The sequence below is a fragment of the Salmo salar genome, chromosome 03 (genome assembly GCF_965601325.2).
Source record: "Salmo salar chromosome 03, fSalSal1, whole genome shotgun sequence".
Classification (NCBI taxonomy): Eukaryota; Metazoa; Chordata; class Actinopteri; order Salmoniformes; family Salmonidae; genus Salmo; species Salmo salar.
Genome location: NC_138293.1, coordinates 40,575,726 through 40,592,864, shown reverse-complemented (window position 1 = coordinate 40,592,864; position 17,139 = coordinate 40,575,726). Strand labels below are relative to the sequence as shown.

Below are 17,139 nucleotides of genomic sequence, written 5' to 3'. Positions count from 1 at the left end.
CACCTGTAGCCAATTCAATTGTTTGGACATGATTTAGAACGAAACACACCTGTCTTTATAAGGTCCCAGAGTTGACAGTGCACGTCAGAGAGGAAACTAGACCATGAAGTCTGAGGAACTGTAAGTAGAGTGCTGAGATAGAATTGTGATGAGGGATGTATCTGGGTAAGGATATAAAACAATTTCTAGAGTGTTGAATGTTTCCAACAGCACAGTGGTCCCCATCATTGGAAAATGTAACAAATGTGGTACTACCCAGACTGCCTATAGCTTGCCGTCCAACCCAAACTGGGCAACCGGGCAAGAAGGACCTTGGTCGGGGATGTGACCAAGAACCCGATGACCACAGACAGAACTATGAAGTTTCTTGTCTGAGATGGATGAACCTGCGAAAAGGATGTGTCTCAGCACATCACCAGTCTGGGATTTATGGGAGAGTGGACACATGGTAGCTATTCCTGAGCAAAAGGCACATGGCCGCATGCCTGGAGTTTGCAAAAAGGCATGTTAAAGACTGCGAGCGTAAGGAAAAGTATTCTGTCGTCTGAAGAGACAAATGAAACTTTTTGGCCTGAATACAAAGTGCTATGTCTGGAGAAAACCAGGCACAACTCATCACCCATCTAACATCATCCCTACTTTGAAGCATGGTGGTGGTGGCATGGTATGTGGGATGCTTTTCAGAGACTGGAACTGGGAGACTGGTAAGGATAGAGGGAACAAAGAATGAAGCCAAATACAAGCAAATCTGTGACAACCTGTTTCAGACTGCAAACTACCTTATGTATGTTCCAACAGAACAATGACTCCAAGCATACAGCCAAAGCAATGCTGGAATGGCTTCAGAACAAGAATGTGAAAGTTCTTCTTGAGTGGCCCAGTCAAAGCCCAGACTTGAATCCCATTGTAAATCTGTGGAAAGACTTGAAGGTTGCTGTTCACTGCAGCTCCTCATCTAATTTAAGAGATTGAGAATCTGCAGCGAAGAATAGGAGAAATGCCCCAAATCCAGATGTGCAAAGCTGATAGACATACCTAAGACACAACTCAAAGCTGTAGTCACCACCAAAGGTGCTTATACAAAGTATTGACTCATTGGTGTGAATACTTTGTAAACTAGGTTTCTGTATTTCATTGTCAATAAATTTCAAATCATGTCACTTTATTGGGTATTGTGTGTAGAAATGTTTTACTAATTCCATTTTGATTTAAGGCACACAAATGTGGAATAAGTCAAGGGTTATGAATACTTTTTGAAGGCACTAATAATTCACATTTCCTGTTGCTGCAGGATTATTTTCCTGCTATAGCAAACTGGCTCAAATTTAAGATCCTACATCTGTAAATAACTTGATCTTTCTGTTTTCAGGAGTTTACAACACAATCCTGCCATACATACTTTTTGGGATAATCAGCCTCTTCTCCGCTGGCCTGTCTTCTGCTTCTGGACACCATGGATTGTGAAGTCCAGATTATCACATGGTAGGTCATAAATGAGACATTGAACCATGGTACTAATTTATCTACATGTCATTGTAATATTTGTCAGGGGTTGTCATGAACCGGTAAGTGGAGGTCAACTTCTATAGACATTTATGGTCAAAGTTAGTGCCATATTGCTAATGTCGTGTGCCATATGATTTTGAAAAGGCAGAACCCAGCTAGCACATCTTGTTTCCTTGGAAGTTGTGGGAACATTGGTTGTGGCAATGAAGCCATACCTTTCCTAACTGTTAAAGAAATGTTTTTTTTAAACATTCTGAGAACAAGTGAAAATGTTGACTTCTGGGAACATTCATTTATAGGTTGCGAGGAGCTTCTGATAACATTTTGCTCTGGTTCCTTAACTTTTCCTGGGAGGTTTTATTAACACTCAGAACAGAAATGATAGGTTTTTGTGAATTTTACCAAATGTTTCAAGACTTTTAATAACACTACTAGTTTATCTTGGGTGAAATGTTATTTTTATCCCCAAGCACAGATGGGACACATGGCAATTCATTTCACTAGGCTTTCACAGATAGGGCTCTACCTATGCAGAGCACATGCCCCTTTGCCCAACCAGTCTCAAGTGCCCTTTTCAGTGGTATTTTCCAGAAAAGTGAGTTAGATGCACAAATAACTTCCCCTGTTACTGTAATGGTGAGAGGTTAGCATGTCTTGGTTATGATCAGTAGAGACCCCTCATTTAATGCAGGTGGGGCAGAGCCCCACATTTTTTGCAATAAATGTATTTAAGGCAGCTCCCAAATGCAGGTGTTTCAGCCTAGTTTAGTGCTTTCGGTGGTGGCGCGAGCCAGCAAAAATAGGAGCATTGCGCGGTGATTGGCTCAGTGTTTTTGTCACTCATGGACACTAAGTCATGCCAAGTTTAAGCCTTAGTAAGGATGGACATCCAAAATATGTTTGCATGTGACTATTCCTTTATTTGTTAATTTAAAAAAAGGATTCGGGGGGGGGGGGCATCCAAAGTATCAGCCCTTTGGGTCCTGCTATATAGTTATATTAAGAAGGCTCGGTCATTGGCCACAGAACGTGATTTTATCTACAGTAGCTTTGATTGAACTGATCATGTCAATCATACTTTCAAAGTCTTAGGTAGCGGTCATCATGAATCATATTGACAATCCACTGGCAAATCCTTTTAATTGTCATATGAAGAGAAATCACAAATGTATCGGTGCTCATTGGTCAAAGATTACAGCAAGTTAGAAATCGCAAATTCAACAATGAGTTGTTTGCAAGGAATCGGTGGCTAACTCAAAGCAACCAGTAGCCTGCTATTCAATGGCGTGGCTGTCTTTATTTTGAGTTCCCACCATGGCATTCTCTGGATTTTGACTTTGACAAAGGACTGCCGCGCCACCTTCATGTTTAAGTGAGCACAAGCCAAGGTGAGTCCAAAAAATCTCTTGTATGCTACTACATAAATAGTAATACTTTCTTAACTACAGTATACATAAGTGTGTAAGGTGTTAGTAGTCCATGTGCCTCACCCTAATAATTTGGTCTCTTTTCACTTAATTTTGCTTAATGTCACTGTTCTGACTTGGTGGCGCTGCCTATAACCTGTTTTTGAGAAATGTCATCTGATATTGTAAGAGCTTTCACTTATTTATCCTACGGTTCTGGCCTGGTGTACAGGGAAACTACTTTAAGAGCAGGCCATGTTCTGCATTCTGTCGCTGTACGTTTAAAAAGTGCTGAACAGTCATATTGACTACGTCTGTCGTCGCTCGCTCATTAATGTCCTAATCGAAATTACGGAATGCCTCATCTGCTCATCGCTCCCTTATGCCATCGTTTGTTCATCTCATTTGTCAGGAAACCACATTTGTCTAAGTCAGCTATGTCTTTATTTTTTTTAAGGAAGTAAACGAAGCTGAATGAACTGTTTCGCTGCCAGACAAGACTCCGCTGGTAGCCAGTTGTAGCGGTTGTAGGGACTCACTCTCAGGGGCGAAAATATGATATCAACTTTGGAGGGGACAATTACATGAAATTTTCTCAAGAGCAATTCCTGAGGGGGACACCAAAAGTAGTGCTGTAACACATAGCCTACATTGTAATATGGTAAATGTATATTGAGGAACCAAAGAAATAAGGTGTTTGCCGTACTCCTAACTACCGGTACCCAAAACTTCACAACAGCAATACCATTGCCTTTAACAAATCTTAGTTCAGTCACCAGTTTAAGTTGAGAGGGGGGGTATCCATGGCATTTTCCAATTATATGTTCCTATTTTACAAGTCAAAAAAAATGGAGAACCTTTCATAATGTTGCCAAACAAAGACTCAACAAACTTACCTGAGACTCCCTGTCTCTGCCAGTCTGTCCCTGCATATCTGTCCCCAACTCTGCTGTCTGTGTGCCATCTGTTGCCTGCTCTGCCTAATGACATCATTGTGAAACATTTCCATTAGAATTGCATTTCTTTCTTATGAACATTTTATCAACTAGTCTTTGAGATATTAGGCTAGTAGGGTTCTTTGCGTTTTGGTGTACTGAAAAATACTCTGATGTCCGTCTTTTATTTTTCTACCTGGCTGGCTACACAGTGTGTAGGTTATTTACAGTAGATGGGCTTCTATCATATCTTTTATCATTCTATTTGGGCTTTGATCTAAAAGGTAGCTAGCAAATGTGAAATGGATTAAAATGACAAGAGTTGACAGCTGTATGAGATCACCATTTACACAACATATGCTGTAACCTTTAGTAATTTTAGTTTGTTTCATATTGGCTGGCTTCCAACAATAGCTGAATTTGCAAAGCTAGCAAGCACCAATTCCATTTCAGTGGTGTTTGCTATAATCTTTGCTACCCGGGTGAAATAAAATGAATAAATAAAAGTTCCCTTGCGACAATTTAGCTTTTGTAACGAGACCATTAAATATATTTAAGACAATGGTAGAGTGTAGTTCAGTTTGGACTTCAGTTTATTGCTAACCTTATCACAGGGACTTTGAAGCACTAACTTACATAATCTGCATGCTGATCTTGGAATAAATTGACGATAGCAAAGATTCCATCTTTGACGAGGCCACATAAATGGAATAGGTACTAGCTAGCTTAATAGTTAATATTTGCACGCTAGCTCTGCATATTCAGCTAGTGTGTGTGCGCGATTGACTGGATTAACCTCACGTCAGTTACGTTCATTGAGTGCCTTTCAGACAGTAGATACGACCCCTCTGTTACCTTGTCAACTAAGGAACTGGCAGTGGATCAAACCATTGAGGCGGGGGGGGGGGGGGGGGAAGGTTGTTGTGCCCTCTCCACAACTTTTGGTTTGTTTGGACCATGATAGTTTGTTGGTGCTTTGAGGTCCACATCACAACTCTCAACCCGCTCCACTATGGCCCCATCAATATTAATGGGGGACTGTTTGGCCCTCCTTTTCCTATAGTCCATGATCAGCTCCTTTGTCTTGCTCCAGTTGAGGGAGAGGTTGTTGTTGTTGTCCTGGCACCACACTGCCAGGTCTCTGACCTCCCTATAGGCTGTCTCATTGTTGTTGGTGATCGGGCCTACCACTGTCATCAGCAAACTTAATGGTGATGTTGTGCTTGGCCACGCAATAGTGGTAGTACAGGAGGGGACTAAGCACGCACCCCTGAGGGGTTCAGCATGGCAGATGTGTTTTTGCCTACTCTTACCACCTGGGGGCAGCCCGTCAGGAAGTCCAGGATCCAGTTGAAGGAGGTCTTTAGTCCCAGGGTCCTTAGCTTTGTGTTGAATACTGAGTTTTAGTCAATAAACGGCATTCTCTCACTACCGTTCAAAAGTTGTCACTTAATGGCCTTGTTTTCCATAAACATGAGTTGCATAATGAAAAGGAAATAGTCAAGACATTTGCAAGGTTATAAATAAGAATTCTCCTTAACTTTTCTTTCGTCAAAGAATCCTCCATTTGCAGCTATTACAGCCTTGCAGACCTTTGGCATTCTTGTCAACTTGAGGTAATCTGAAGAGATCACCCCATGCTTCCTGAAGCACCTTCCACAAGTTGGATTGGCTTGATGGGCACTTCATACGTACCATTCAGTCAAAGCTGGTCCCACAGTAGCTCAATAGGGTTGAGATCCAGTGACTGCTGGCCACTCCATTATAGACAAATACCAGCTGACTGCTTCTTCCTTTAATAGTTCTTGCATAGTTTGGCACTGTGCTTTGGATCATTGTCCTGTTGTAGGAGGAAATTGGCTCCAATTAAGCGACGTCTATTGGGTATGGCGTTAGCCTTCCTCCAAGATCCCTTTTACCCTTTTCAAATCTCCCACATTACCACCACCAAAGCACCCCCAGACCATATTGCCTCCATACTTGACAGATGGTGTCAAGCACTCCTTTTTTTTCTGCATCTCACGAATCTTCTTTGATTTGTCTGTCATAACTTTTTTTTCTTTCCCAATCTTCCTGTCCAGTGTCTATCTTGCCCAGCTTAATCTTTTATTTTTATTGGCCAGTCTGAGATGTGGCTTTCTTCAACTCTGCCTAGAAGGCCAGCATCCCGGAGTCGCCTCTTCACTGTTGAGACTGGTGTTTTGCGGGTACTACTTAATGAAGTTTCCAATTGAGGACTTGAGGTGTCTGTTTCTCAAACTAGAAACTAATGTACTTGTCATCTTGCTCAGTTGTGCACCGGGGCCTCCCACTCTTTCTATTCTGGCTAGAGCCAGTTGGTGCTGTTCTGTGACGGGAGTAGTACACGGCATTGAATGGGGTCTTCAATTTCTTGCATGGAATATCATTCATTTCTCAGAACAAGAATAGACTGATGCATTTCAGAAGAAAGTTATTTGTTTCTGGCAATTTTGAGCCTGTAATCAAACCCATAAATTTCCATGCTCCAGATACTCAACTAGTCTAAAGGCCAGTTTTATTTCTTCTTTAATCAGAACAACAGTTTTCAGCTGTGCTAGCATAATTGCAGAAGGGTTTTCTAATTATCAATTAGCCTTTTTAAAATGATAAACTTGGGTTAGTTAACACAACGTGCCATTAGAACACAGGGCCATTATCAGCAACCATCACTCCGATGTAGATATTCCATAACAAAATCTGTTTCCAGCTCCAGTAGTCATTTACATTCAATGTCTACACTGTTTCTGATCAATTTGATATTTTAATGGTCAAATGTGGTGGGGGGGGGTTCTTTAAAAAAACAATGACATTTCTAAGTGACCCCAAACTTTTGAATGGAAGTGTAGGTGTTTTTTGTCCAGGTGGGAAAGGGCAATGTTGAGTGCAATTGAGATTGTTGGGGCTGTATGCAAATTGGGGTGTTGATGTGAGCTATGACTCACCTTTCAAAGCACTTCATGGCTACAGACTTGACTGCTATGGGGCAGTAGTCATTTAGGCAGAGTCCCTGTGCCCAAGAAAGCAAAGGTAACATGGTTGTCTGCTTGAAACGTAGGTATAATAGACTCGGTCAGGGAGAGGTTGAGAATGTCAGTGAAGACACTTGCCAGAGTACACATCCTGGTAATCCGTCTGGCCCTGCGGCCTTGTTAATGTTAACTCTGTAGCAGATGTGAGCAAGACCGTTATCACAGTTGTCCGGAACAGCTGGTGCTCTCATGCATGGTTCAGTGTTGCTTGCCTCTACACGAGCATAGAAGGCATGTAGCTCGTCTGGTAGGCTTGCGTCACTGGGAAGCTCACGGCTGGGTTTCCATTTTGTAGCCCTGTCTTGGAAATTCTAATCAAAGGTTGAATCTATAGTCTACAACTTATTTTATTATAAGATTTACAATTCTGGAGCGGTTGACAAACACTCAAACAGTGTAGTCATGAGCCCAAGCTTATTTCTCTCAAATTTTGTGCAGAAGTGTGTTTATACCCCCTGCATTTCTGCTTTGCCAAGATATTCCATCCACCTGGTAGGTGTGGCATATCAAGAAGCTGATTAAACAGCATCATTACACAGGTGCACCTTGTGCTGGGACAAGGACACTTTGTTGTGACAACTGCACATTTTAATGTCCACCAGAGCTGTTGCTAGAATTTAATGTTCGTCTCAATCATAAGCTACCTCAACATCGTTTTAGAGAATTTGGCAGTACATCCAAACAGCCTCCTAACCACAGGACCTCCACATCTGGCTTCTTCACTTGTAGGATCATCTGGGTGGGCCTATGGCTGCACCCTTTTTTTTATACTCTTTTGTAGTCAACATCTGGCACAATGGCAGAATGGCCAGAAAATAGGCAAACATTTTTTAAAGTTCTAGTGTTTCCTGATCAGATTTCATGATCCTCTGTCCAACTTTCATTACTCACTCTCCTGTCTATCTATAGGTTAGTTATACACATGAGCAAAGGGGATTTACTCACAATTCTATACTGGGTGGTTCAAGCCCTGAATGCTGATTGGCTGACAGCTGTGGTATATCAGACGGTATGACATTTTTACTGCTCTAATTACGTTGGTAACCACTTTATAATAGCAATAAGGCACATTGGGTGTCTGATATGGCCAATACCCCCCCCGTGCCTTTATTGCTTAAATATAAACCGAGTTCCAGCCCTGAATGCTGAAAGCTGTGGTTCCAGACCTTGTTCCCCTGGTATTTCTTTTTTTACTGTTCTAATTATGTTTGTAACCAGTTTAATAGCAAGTGGCAATTTTAGCATGTAAATCTTGGTTGGGCAAACCCCAAATGTGGGGGGATGCATGCCAGCAAAGTCACTACACAATACATGAATTGCACTAACTGTCTCCACAAACTGTTAGGGCCAACATAAAGCTGTACCAACAGCAGTCCTAACACCTTACAACTGCGACACCTGGCTATTAGCAGAGCCTTGTCTGGCAGCGAAACAACAGTTCATTCAGCCTCATTTACTGCCTTTGCCAAATCAGCTATGTTCAATTTTTTTTTTTTAGACTTGCTTAGACAAATGTGTTTTCTCCTATGAATTGAGATGAACAAAACTATGGCGTAAGGGGACAAGTGGATGCGGCAATCCATAATTTTGATTAAGACCTTAATGAGCGCGCTAGGACGGACATAGTCAACTGTTAAGCACTTTTGAAATGCACAGCGACAGAATTCGGAATATGGGCCATTAGTGTTCTCCCTGTACACCAAGTCAGAACCATAGGATAAATAAATGGGGCATATAAGCAGACAATGAAAGCTCTTACAATGGTCAATGACTGTTTCTCTAAAACGGGTTATAGGCTACATGTGCACCACCAAGTCAGAACAGGACTGGAAAATAGACCAAGTTATTAGGGTGAGGCACATGGGCTACTAACACAACATACACTAAGTAATACTTTCTTAGCTACAGTATACATACCTCCCTGGCATATTACATTTATGCAGCATACAATGCATTTTTGGACTCACCTTGTGCGGTGGTCCTTCGTCGGCAAACTTTGTCATTAAAGTCTGGATTTATGGTGCTTTCAGGACAACTGGGAGGGGGACACAAGGTTGAACCATGACTTCAGCAATCTTCAGGTTGTATCTCTAGAAAGAGGTGTGCTCATTACTTAGAATTCTGAGTTTGATGACCGTTCAAAACATTTTCCCAGTCGGCGCTTTTTTTTCTTGGTTTCCCAGTTGTCTTGAACTCACTGAAGTCAGATTTCCCAGCTCTGAGGTAACAGTTTTGACCACGGCAGAAGTCATGCTGGAATGACAGCATGGCCAATGTTTATAATTTTAATCTTGGAAAAGAACCTTAAACTGAGAATTGGGACCACACTCCACTGAATAGCAAGCTAGTGATTGCTTTGCGATGCTTGCAGTTAGCCACTGATTCCTTTTTAAACCACTCATTGTTGAATATGCGATTTCCAAGTTGTGTAATTTATGGCTGATTAGCACCACTATGTTATCTATAATTTATTTTCTCTTTAAGATTAAAATATTTGCTAGTAGGTTGTCGACTTGATTCATGACTGCTAGCTAAGACTTTGAAAGTAAGATGTTGACATGATCAATCAAAGCTACTGTAGAATTTCATCAAATCTGTGGCCAATGGCCTTGGATGGGCACCTTTAATGTAACTCTATGGCTGCACCCAAGGGGCTTGAATTTTCGAGCTCTACTCTTAGATTTGGCAGTGATGTAGTGTCCCCATGAGTGAGAACTGAGACAATCACGGTGCAACTAGAGAACATTACCAACCCCTACTCTGTTTTCCTCTGGCTGCCCCACCACAAAGCATTGAGCTAGGATGAAACTCATGCATTTTGGAGCTGCCTTCCTCAAGAAAGCAAAGAGACCATGTTTGTATGGAGGCTTTATTAAGTCATTGATATTTTACCTTGATGTGACACTGCCTCACCTGCCCTGAATGACGGGTCGCCACTGAACAGCAATAAGGTACCCCATGGTTTGTGGTATATGGCCGATAAACCATGGCTAACAGCTGCATCCAGGCACTCTTACATCATACTTAAGGGCAGCCCTTAGCCCTGGTACAGTATATTGGCCACATACCATAACCCCTTGTGCCTTTTTTAAGGGAGTATTATTTTCTCTTGCAACATTCAAATTCGTTTGTCATAGTTTGCAAGAAGTATTTTGAACCGAATTTTTCTAATTTCATTACAGAACTTTATCGCGCCAATTAAGGCTTAAGTAGAAAGTGTTTATTGTATAAATGTTGCAACTGCTACTTTTACCTTTGAGCAGGTTAAGTGGCAATTGTGTTGTAGTTTTATTAGGACCTGGCAACCCTGGCCAAATTTAGCTGTGTGCCCCCCCCCCCCCCCCCCCCATCTGGTGTACAGAGCCCCCAGCAGGAATGTAATTTATTGGTTCCTACAGTCCTCACCTTCTGGACGTTCTAGGCCTAGACTGTTTTGGCTAGTTAACTTGAATAGCTAAAGCATTTGGTATGAAATGTGCCTGTGGTCCATATACATTTGAGCTTGTGTTGGTAGCTGATTTATTTTTTTACCCCCAATCTGGACAACTATTTACAACGTAGTTAGCTAACGTTACATGTCTTACTAGTTATTGCTTTGTTACCGTAATGTTAGCTTGCTAGCTAGTGCCTGTATGCTAATTTATCCAGCCATCTTAAGTTAACAAATTAGCTTGAGTTAGACCAGATAACAGACAGCTTAGCTAGCTAACCACCTTGTCACCTGTTTTGATTTGATAGATGCACAGGCTAGTTTGATAGCTAGGCAGTCAGGTGGCTTTTGGATTGTTTGATCTGCCAGCTGCATTAAGTCACACTTCTGTAGACAGCAATTTGGGATCAATAAGCTTTATTTAGCGATCAAATTATTCTCCAAAACATGGCCCCCAATAGACCAGTGCACCTAAACATCACTCCCACTGGTGGTGAGGGAGTATTGTCGACCTCTACAACCATCACTGCTTCCTCAGTAAGTGTAATTGCTTAGCCAGCTGGCTACTGTTCAACAGATGCACTTCAAGTCCCCCTCTACTTTCAAAGTCTTATCCGTGAGCTAATTCATCCTCCATCCCTCCCTCAGCGCTAACCTGGAGGCCCTACAGAAGAAGCTGGAAGAGATGGATCTAGATGAGCAGCAGAAGAAGCGCTTGGAGGCTTTCCTGACCCAGAAAGCCAAAGTGCGCGAGCTGAAAGACGATGACTTCCACCACATCTGTGAGCTGGGCGCTGGCAACGGAGGTGTGGTCAACAAGGTGTGCCACAAACCCTCAGGCCTGGTCATGGCCAGAAAGGTGAGTGGTGTGAATTCCGTTGCCAGTATGAAGTCACCCCCCCACCTTTTTTCTTAGGGTGTTCTTCACATATAGTATTCTTTCAAATAACTGATCTGTCTTTAAATTGAACCATGCGGTAAAATAATAGCTAATTCACTGTTGTGATTCTCACCATGTCTTCTCACACTATTCAATCGAATAAACAGTTTGAAGCTGTCTTAGCCTATAGTTCACATATTGCAAACAAATAATCAAAACACTCCACATTTTGGAATTTCTGCACCTTGACTTGCTAATCATATCCAAAAACAGTTGTTTTTTGCGACCCTTCACAGCTCTGTTTTGGTTCCAGGGGTTATGGCAGGGGAAACGGTGTTGCAGTTGTCTAATGTGTGCTGTGGGAATAATGACAAGCCAACCTGGGGAGCTTTGTGTTCACATTGCCCTAAAAAAGGGAAATCAACTGTGGAATTCAAGTGACCTGAACTCAGACCACCTCTCGAGATGGTGTCAGTTTTGGTTCGCTTCTGGGGCTCTTGAGTGGTTCTCACTGCACAAAAAATAAGTAACTCGCCTAGTTACAATTGTCTGAATGGGACCAAGTGTGACACCCTCCCATTCCTTCCAGATCTAAGAGTGTTATCAGATTGAGGGGAAGTCCACTTGGACAACCAGTGGTTTAGATGGCATTATTCCGTTACCGTGGAGTTGCACCTGAGACTGAATTTTCACTTTAAAATGTATGCTAAACATTTGATTTCCAAGTTTAACAAACCATACAACTCTATGCACAATGATTACTTTGAACAATTTATGCAATACATAGACATTTACTCTATGCACAAGGACTACTGTAACAAACAAATTACTGAACAGATGTAAAGTTTGGTAACAGAATTATTGTAAAAGCTACCTCAGTTTTAACCTTTGTCGGTAGCTTTTACAGTAAATCTGTTAGCAAACTTTGCAAGCTTTTCCAGTACATGTTATAGTAGTCCTTGTGCATAATGTTCTATGGTTTAGTTAAACTGAAATCAATGTTTTTTGTTTGGAATACATTTTAAAGTGAATGAGTCTCCATGGAATTGCCTGTAGCTTATCAAATTGCTTACACCTGTCTGATCCTTATGTATTTAGAGTATAGGGGTTGGTCATTTTATTTATTTTTTTCAGACTGGATATCTGTCATGCTAGTGTAACCAGTGAAATGGCTGGCTAGTTAGTGTTTCAAGCGTTGATGTCACTGACTTTGAAGTAGTAGTTTCCCTTGCTCTGCAAGGGCTGCGGCTTATGTGTAGTGATGGGTAATGATGCTAGTTGGGTGACTGGTTCAAGCCCAGGTTGGGCCAAGGGGAGGGACTGAAGAAACGCATTACAATAAAACAATTAGATGGCCATTTGATTCAAAACCAGCATTGGCTACTAGTGATGAGACAAAGCTGTTTAGATTGTGTATTGTATTCATCCCTCCTCCCTCCTCAGCTGATCCATCTGGAGATCAAGCCAGCCATCAGAAACCAGATCATCAGAGAGCTACAGGTGCTGCTTTTGTGATTCAACTTCAAATACAAAAATGTAGTATTCCACAATGTTAAATGTTTTAGTCACTGTTGGGATGTATCAATAATTTAGTAATATTTGAGCTAAAGAATAAGTCTATTCCCCTGTGTTCTATCTTCCCTCAGTTGCTACATGAGTGTAACTCGCCCTACATCGTTAGTTTCTACGGGGCCTTCTACAGCGACGAAGAAATTAGCATCTGCATGGAACACATGGTGAGGGAGGGGGAGAGAATGGGGGGGTGAGTGCCTTTCAAGAGCAAGGAAAATATTTTGTAGGAGTGGGGGAGATGGTGAAGTTGCAAATGTAATGCAGGTAGACTCAGACCTTGCCCTACTGTTGACATGTGGTGGTTGTGAGTGGCTCATCTCTCTCCCTACAGGATGGGGGCTCCCTGGACCAGGTGCTGAAGGAGGCCAAGAGGATCCCTGAGGAGATCCTAGGGAAAGTCAGCATTGCTGTGAGTACCAGCAAACCAGCTATGTAGCCTAAAGATGGTGCCAGTCAGATGGCCAGCTTTCTAGTGCCATTTCTTTTTTTTTGAGACTTACCCCAAAATGTTTTGTCCTCATCTTCACAGGTTCTCAGAGGTTTAGCCTATCTACGAGAAGAACATCAGATCATGCACAGAGGTACACGTTGATTTGTTATGCAGTTTGATTTACCTACTATAACTGTAGTTGGTGTTGTTAGCTCTGCCTTTGTCTGTCTTGTATGTAGTTGCCCACACTCACTGACATCCCATCTGTCCCACAGATGTGAAGCCCTCTAACATCCTGGTGAACTCTTGTGGGGAGATCAAGCTGTGTGACTTTGGCGTGAGTGGACAGCTCATAGACTCCATGGCCAACTCCTTCGTGGGAACACGCTCCTACATGTCGGTGTGTACACCTCCTCTCTCTCTGTGTGTGTGTGTGTAAGCCTATGTGTAATCCAGTTATCTGTCTCTAACCAACAGCCGGAGCGATTGCAGGGCACCCACTTCTCTGTTCAGTCTGACGTGTGGAGCATGGGCCTGTCTCTGGTGGAGCTGTCTATCGGCCGGTACCCCATCCCCCCTCCTGACACCAAGGAGCTTGAGATCATCTTCGGACAGCCCATGGATGGGGCTGAGGGAGACATGCACAGCAGCACCTCACCCAGATCCCCTGGGGGCAGACATGCTAGCAGTGAGAACACAGAGTATCTCCTCCAGATGGTTAGAATTAACTTATTTGTACAATTGATCTCAGTAATGTTTCACTGTCTTGCAGGCCATGGTCCTGAGATGGCCATCTTTGAGCTGCTGGACTACATTGTCAACGAGGTGAGCACTGCTGAGGATACCACCCCCTCATGGCATAGAATAATAAAAATTATTGTAATAGACCGTCTGGCGCTAAGATATGACTGACTCTATATCCAAGGCATAGTGTATAGATGGGCTTGTTTTTATTCTGATTATCTTGTTCCAGCCTCCCCCCGAACTGCCCCATGGCGTATTCACTTCTGATTTCCATGACTTTGTGACTAGATGGTGAGTCTCCCGCAGTCTGAATGATTTAAAGAATACAATGTCTTGATTGATTGAATTGCATTTATTTGGGTAACAAGATGTACAATAAATTCCCAGAGGATGGCGCTAAACCCTTTACACTCGAGGGAACTGGCCTATATGGATGGGGCTAAATTGAAATTTTTGTTACAGAAATATGAAATGCATAAGAATGATAGCAATTGAAAAGGAACAGTAGAGTATTGGACTGTTATTAGACAAGTTGAGGACAACGGTGAATCCAAACAATACACTTGATTTTGTACATTTTATTATACTTTTTGGCAGATTTGCTGATGACAATCAAATACTCTGGATAAATTCAATGATAGGAATGCAGCATGTATGAGTAGGTGCAACATGTGTGAATTATTTTTTTTTTTTGAAAGGGGACTCCAAGTGTGCACAGCTAAGTTATAAAATAGTTTTAGGCTTTCGCAAGGCAATTCAGAGGAACCAATGGTAATTTTGGTGCGCATAAGTCTTGCGTGTTCCGCAGCGAGTTCTTTACAATAGATAGGCTCAGTCTGTTCAGAACCACTCGGTATGACACTGTCAGCTTACAACTGTATATCAAAGATGTTGATACTGTATGTGACATGAGTTTGATACAGGAATAAATGGGGAAGTGCACATTTGGACTTAAGGGTGTTGGCCTGCTTGCATGACATCAAAGATAGTTATCCTCAACGTCTCATCTTTCAAAATACATAGTCTTAATTTACAGCATTTCCCTCACTCGGACATCAAGAGTTGCCCAATTAGTGGGAGCGATGGGGGCGACTCCTTGTCGCGTACGATGCTTAAGTTCATAAAGGCAATCAGCCAAACCCCTACAGCACTGAAGTGCAGAGCCTGAGCTGCCATTTATAGCATGTTCCTGTACAGCCACTGTTCCAATTTTAAGCACACATCAGAGCCCAAATCTGCAGTTTTCAACCTGTGTATATGGGTACGAGTGTAAAGTCAAACACTTGTTTCCAAAGTGATCCTCAGCATTAGATCTCACTGCTTTGTTAGATCTATGACTACTGGCTTCCTTGTGCTTCCTCAGTCTCATCAAGAACCCAACAGACCGGGCTGACGTGAAGATGCTGATGGTGAGTTTTGTGCTTATCAACTGCTTGACTTATAATAACCAGGGAATTGGACAGGATAGATATTTTACATGCTGATGTAGTTTTGTACTGAGCCATGTATGTCTTTGTTTCAGAACCACACGTTTATCAAGCGCTCTGAGGTAGAGGTGGTGGACTTTGCTGGCTGGCTCTGTAAAATCATGGCACTGAACCAACCCAGCACTCCCCCATGCACTGCAGACTAGACACACATGCAGTGGCCTGTGGACACGCATGCAGCCTCAACAAGCACATGTATACAAACGTACTTTCCTTGTCAGCGACCTATCCTCTCGGGTGATCCTGGTATGAACTGGCCCTAGTCACTCGCCTCTGTCAGAAACAAGCCCACAGTTACAACCTCAATCAACATTGCTTCAATGGTGTGTTTAGGGCAACCCCTCACGCTGTCAGATTCCCCTATCAGACCGTCAAAGCGGTCTGGCTGTTGTAGTCTGCAGTATCAAGTGTGGCATCAGGGAGCTTCATTACCCTGGATGAGCAGACCTAAGGTGTAAAATATGCCTGGTCAGAGGTAGAGGCTTTAGATGTATACACTCATGCAGTGAACTCTTAACTCAATCTTCAGTTGGCACCAAAAGTTTTGGTTTTGACATTTATCTACAGTGCCTTCAGAAAATATTCACATCCCTGGACTTTGTCCACATTTTGTTACAGCCTGAATTTAAAATGGATTAAGTTGAGATTGTCACTGATCTACACAATGCCCCATAATGTCATTGGAATTGTTTCTCAATGTTTACAAAATGTATTAAAAATGAAAAGCTGAAATGTCTTGACTCAAGTAATCAACTTTTTCTTTTTAAATGGCAAGCCTAAAGTTCAGGAGTGAATGTGCTTAATAAGTTGCATGGACTCACTGTGCTATACTGTTTAACATAATTGTAAAAAAAATCTTCTGTAAGGTCCCTCAGTTGAGCAGTGAATTTCAACCAGAAAGACCAGGGAGGTTTTCCTATGGTTCGCAAAGGGCACCTATTGGTAGATGGGTAAAAATAAAAGCTGACATTAAATAACCCTGAGCATGGTGCAGTTAGTAATTTTACACTTTGGATGGCATATCAATACATCCAGTCGCTTCAAAGATACAGGCACCCTTCCTAAATAAGTTACCAAAGAGGAATTTCACCATGAGGCCAGTGGTGGGTTTGTTTTTTTTAAACGGTGATCAGAGTTAACTGAGGATGGCTTAAAATAAATGAGTGGAAAGAAGCCTCTACAGAATTAAATATTCCAAACATGGATCCTATTTGCAATAAGGCACTAAAGTAATATTGCAAAAGTGGCAAAGAAATGTACTTTTTGTGCCGAGTACAAAGTGTTATGTTATGGGGAAACTACATCAGAGTAACACTCCCATGTTTTCAAGCATGGTGGTGGCTGTATCTATGGGTATGCTTGTTGTCGGCAAGGACTTGAGTTTTTGGGGCCTTTTTAGGCTAAAAAGAAACGGAATATAGGTAAGCACGTACAAATCCTAAAGGAAAACCTGGTTCAGTCTGCTTTCAAACAGACACTGGGAGACAAATTCACCTTTCAGCAGGACTGTAACCTAAAACACAAGGCCAAATCTACACTGGAGCTGCTTACCAAGATGACATTGAATGTTCCTGGGTGTCCTAGTTTTAACTTGAATCAACTTAAATCTACGGCAAGACCTAAATGGCTCTCGTGATTATTTTTTTTGAATGGGGAAAATACTGTACAATCCAGGTGGCAAAGCTCTTAGACTTACCCA

The 17,139-nt window shown here is 42.2% G+C and overlaps 1 protein-coding gene across 1 annotated transcript; it reads left to right on the top strand.

Moving 5' to 3' along the window:
• The first annotated feature begins 13 nt into the window (after positions 1 to 13).
• On the top strand, positions 14 to 16,142 carry LOC106600441 (dual specificity mitogen-activated protein kinase kinase 2). Its single transcript, XM_014191798.3, has 13 exons — positions 14 to 120; positions 1,370 to 1,482; positions 10,976 to 11,186; positions 12,651 to 12,707; positions 12,854 to 12,943; positions 13,111 to 13,188; positions 13,309 to 13,360; positions 13,485 to 13,609; positions 13,687 to 13,897; positions 13,982 to 14,034; positions 14,183 to 14,244; positions 15,317 to 15,362; positions 15,476 to 16,142. The coding sequence occupies exons 2-13, from the start codon at positions 1,454 to 1,456 to the stop codon at positions 15,584 to 15,586; spliced, it is 1,125 nt and encodes a 374-aa protein (XP_014047273.1). The 5' UTR covers positions 14 to 120; positions 1,370 to 1,453; the 3' UTR covers positions 15,587 to 16,142.
• The last annotated feature ends 997 nt before the right edge of the window (positions 16,143 to 17,139 follow it).

What these genes read in the sequence shown, in the direction of transcription:
- LOC106600441 (XM_014191798.3), top strand. Translation starts at nt 1,454, where the DNA reads ATGGATTGTGAAGTCCAGATTATCACATG. An exon ending in GAAGTCCAGATTATCACATG is followed by an intron (nt 1,483 to 10,975) that starts GTAGGTCATAAA and finishes TCCCTCCCTCAG; the next exon opens with CGCTAACCTGGAGGCCCTAC. An exon ending in GAACACGCTCCTACATGTCG is followed by an intron (nt 13,610 to 13,686) that starts GTGTGTACACCT and finishes TCTAACCAACAG; the next exon opens with CCGGAGCGATTGCAGGGCAC.